This window comes from Monopterus albus, unplaced genomic scaffold (genome assembly GCF_001952655.1).
Source record: "Monopterus albus unplaced genomic scaffold, M_albus_1.0 scaffold132.1, whole genome shotgun sequence".
Lineage (NCBI taxonomy): Eukaryota > Metazoa > Chordata > Actinopteri > Synbranchiformes > Synbranchidae > Monopterus > Monopterus albus.
This window is the reverse complement of record NW_018128012.1, coordinates 1,476,910-1,481,152: the sequence shown is the minus strand read 5'-3', so window position 1 is coordinate 1,481,152 and position 4,243 is coordinate 1,476,910. Positions and strand designations below refer to the sequence as shown.

The following is a 4,243-nucleotide window of genomic DNA, read 5'->3' as shown; positions in this document are numbered from 1 at the left end:
TGCTGCCGGTGTTGTTTCGCAAGTGGACAGCACAATGAACTGCGATGGCATTAATTAATATGAACGTCTCCTCCATAGATAGGTAAACAACACTAAACAAAGCGGGTAACTGAGAAACCCCATAATGCAGACATAGTAACTTCTCCAGCCTTACAATAATGCTCTCTAATGTTACAGAAATAAGGCATTAACAGACACACAACGTGTTTTTTAAACTCACCATTAAGTCCCACCAAATAGTGGAAACATCGTTCCCTTTCAAGTAGCTCCAAGGTCGGTAAATCCAACCGGTGGTCGTTGCATCTTCCCCCACACGGCCACATACAGTCCCAAAGTAGTAAAACTAATTCCAACAGGTAGGGTAGCACCGACAATAACATCATGGATCATTAGTCATTAATTTTTCTCCACATCCTCTGGTCACAGAGCAGCAGCAGCAGCAGGAGGTAAAATATATCCACAAAACCAGTCGAAAGATTCAGCTTTTACAGTGACACTGTGGAGGGCTTTTTTTTTTTTTTACTGAATATTAACATAAACAAGGGAAAATAACATTTTGCCAGTGGGGCGGGGACAGCGGTGGATGTCAGGCAAGATCACATGAACGCGCAGTTGCCTGGAGAATATGACCATTCAAGGAAATCCTTAAACTATCACGCAATACTTTATCTTTTTAGAAAAAAAAGTCTGAGTGAGAATTTGCGAGATGTGTATAAACCCAGTTGCTCCTGCATAGAAATACTAGAACATACGGTTTAGCAGGTATATTGTTTTCCATGTTCACATTAGAACTGGACTGACAAATCAGCCAGGATGAATGAACACCTCAATTTTTGAGCTTTAGGTCACGTCTAAGATGAGAATTCATTGTTGTAACATTGTAGATAAGTTGGAAAACAAGGGAAAGCGCCATGGGCTCTTTAAGATCTACATTTTAAGCAACAGTTTGCCAAATGCAAATGACACCATTAGATAATGAGCTCTGAGGTTGTAAATGGCAAGAAACCTCCTGAGAGCAACCAGTGATCATGCAGTTAGAGTATTGTCATCTCATCAAATGCTGGTGTGATGGTTTTTATTTTGTTTTATTTTAACAGTGTTGTGACAGGGGATTTTTGTGGACATGCTGGACTAACAAGGGTTTCTGAGAGACTCAGTGGGTCAAGCTGCACCATTTTCTACCAAAGTCTGAGTAAATCCAATAGGGTGCACACCGACCCTCAATAAATCTCATTCAAAATTTAGATAATTTAAAGTTATGTTACTCATCGGCACATTTCTGTACATCATTAGACAGGATCTAGATGCACAAGTGGTATTCGTTTTTTTTTTTATTCAGCACCGCACTGTTTTCCACAGCCTTTCCCAGTACAGTGATGAGAACATGATGGATGCTGGGAACCTGGCCATTGTGTTTGGCCCCACCCTCCTGCCCACGCCTGACACACTGGACCAGGTGGCCTGTCAGGCGCACGTCAATGAGGTCATCAAAACGGTCATCCTGCACCATGACAACATCTTCCCAGACATCAAGGAGCTGCCGGGACCAGTATATGAGAAGTGTATGACTGGAGACCAGTACTGGTGAGATTCACAGAGAAGCGTGTCAAACCTTTTAATCACATTCACTAATTTTATTAGTCACTAATTATGTTCATCTAATTATGAAATCCTAATGTTATTGTAACTCGTCTCCCACGTTCCACAGAGAATAACCATCTGAACCCTGATTTTCTCTCTACATTTTTACTAGGTAGCTTCAATCACAGTCACATTCAAACAGGAAATAAAAGCAACACATTAACATATGGAGAAAGACTTGTTTTCATGTCTGTTCACTTCATAAATCATCCAGGGGTGGCCAAACATTCACATACAGCTGTCTATCAGACATATTAGGAAACTTCATTAGACATTCACAAAACATTCATAGAAAGCAAAATAAGAATTTCCTTATTTAATCGTTTTGATTCAGTTGTGCTCAGTGTGTAACTCCAGTAGCTTAACAATTCATATCATACTGAAGTCATAAAATGTGACTTATCATTATCTCTAAGTCGTGAACAAATTCCTATAAATCAACGTAAAAGTTGCTCCTTCTAACTGCAGAACCAGCCTCCTGAGAATCGTTGCATTCTTCACATCACAGTAATCCAGTGATAGTTGTCTGCACATCCATGCTAACAGGAGCCTCTAACAGCTGATTCAGCTACTTTTAATGGCTGCAGTTTGTTAAAATGTAAACAAATATAGGCTAAAAGACTCAAGGGGAGTGACTGTAGACACAGCCTGTTTGAATTGACAGTTTTTTTCTGGTGTACAAGTTCAGCAGACATTAAAGTCGTTTTCAGACTTTAGTGAGAGTTGCCCTTTCACATACAGTATGTAACACACAGCAGGAGGTCGTCTGTGTGTTCTCGCCTACTGGAAATACTCTCTGTAGCCGGTTGGTAGTTTGGTGATACACCCAGGTCTCTTGCTATTCCTTAAATACGTCGGACGATTCTGGCGCTGGTTCTTAACGACAGACGTTCCTGAATCACGTCTTGTCTCCAGTTAGTTATTTCTGTTGGTGTCTTCATTGTAAATGACCATTTTCTTCACCATCAGTTATTTGTATTTTTCCCATTTCACTGCGATTACATGAAAGAATGTCATCAACGCGCCCACTAGCTCTGTGTGAAATCTCCGGATTATATGCCGCTGTAGTCTAACGTGGGCTCACTCGGACATTACACGGCCTTTGTACTAGGCAGATGGCAGGGTAAAGTGCAATTAATGTCCAGGTCAGCTGACTCGAGCATTTGCATTCACACGTACAGCTCCCCCACGTAATGTCCAGAGAACTTCAGGGTTCCGCTGCATGTCTGAAAGGGGCTTTAGAAAACCTATCAGGTATTATTTTTTTCTGTGGTCATGGTTTGAACCCAGTCTGTTGACGGCAGTGACTCCTCTGATGCAGAAAACTTCTCTGCTTTAGTCTGATGTCAATGTACCCTGTCTAGACCCTGTTGTTCTGCTGTAGCTGTACCATTGCATAAACATCCTCAGACTCTGTGCAGCCTGGTCTCCCTCTGTGCATGCGTCCCCCTCCCTTTGTTCCCATATTGAATGAATGGACAGCGTGTCTATCTACTCTCTTCTTCTTCTGTCTGCAGCGAGAGTCCGTTCAGCGAGCCGGGAGCGTTGGAGGAGACCGAGCCCGACGCTGGCACTGAGACCCAGACCAGCGATGAGGGTACACTCGACCCCTGACCTTCACACAATCGCCCACACTCCCATCCCGCTGTGAAGAGAGGTTGCTATGGCAACAGCAGCCATGGAGATACCCCTCCCTTTCTCTCTGCCTCCCTTCTCCACACTCCACCCACCCTTCCTCATCTCTTCTATCTACATTTGAATTACCAGAAAAGACTTTCTGAATACTTTTTTCTGATTGGTAGAGCTACGGGAGGAACAAAGCCTCAGAGGCGGCTGATTGACAAGTTCAGGTTCACCTCTCTTTTCACATCTCTTATCTCCCCCTCCTGCTCTTTCCTCTCTTTGTCTCCCCGGCAGAGGGCGAGGCTATGGAGGCGGTGGCCAGGTTCGACTACGTGGGCCGGTCAGGTCGCGAGCTCTCCTTCAAGAAGGGAGCGTCCCTGCAGCTCTTCCAGCGAGCATCACATGACTGGTGGGAGGGGCAACACAATGGCAACCACGGCCTGGTGCCGCATCAGTACATCCTGGTGAAGGACAGGCGAGTGCACAGCTCACATGCCCACACCTCGAATTTTGTTTTTATTTTTATTTCCAGTTTTCTCTTGATGTCCTGTCAGTTTCAGTTGGTTTCATCCTAATTTTTAAATAGTGATTATTTTCATTATTTATTAATTTGTGTATTTTCTCAAGAAATCTTTTAAATGTTTTATCTATAAAATCTCTGAAAATTATGAAAAATCCTCATTTCAATTTTTGAATCAGGTTTTTCTACCTAGTTTAAAACAATACAGGAATTGGACTTGTATTCTCGTAATCTGTAGCTCTTTAGAAAGTCCAACGTCTTTGGGGACAATCAACACACTATGTTCATTTATATGTGTATGCATTGTAGTTAATAATATGTCATAAAAACCTAATATTGTTTTGAAAATTTTAGTTTAAAAGGAGCCGTTTACATAGAAAGCCTTATAACACACACTGGTCCCAGGACAACAGCTGTCCCGATGGGTCTGGGTGGATTTGTTGCTCACTGGATTGTACA

At 42.6% G+C, this 4,243-nt stretch overlaps 1 protein-coding gene across 1 annotated transcript in view; it reads left to right on the top strand.

Annotated features, from left to right (window-relative positions):
• Nucleotides 1-4,243, top strand: part of srgap1b (SLIT-ROBO Rho GTPase activating protein 1b) — a 40,479-nt gene that overhangs the window by 27,679 nt on the left and 8,557 nt on the right. Inside the window, 3 exon segments of the mRNA XM_020613341.1 lie at nt 1,360-1,584; nt 3,159-3,238; nt 3,559-3,739. Coding sequence (XP_020468997.1) covers nt 1,360-1,584; nt 3,159-3,238; nt 3,559-3,739 — 486 coding nt within the window.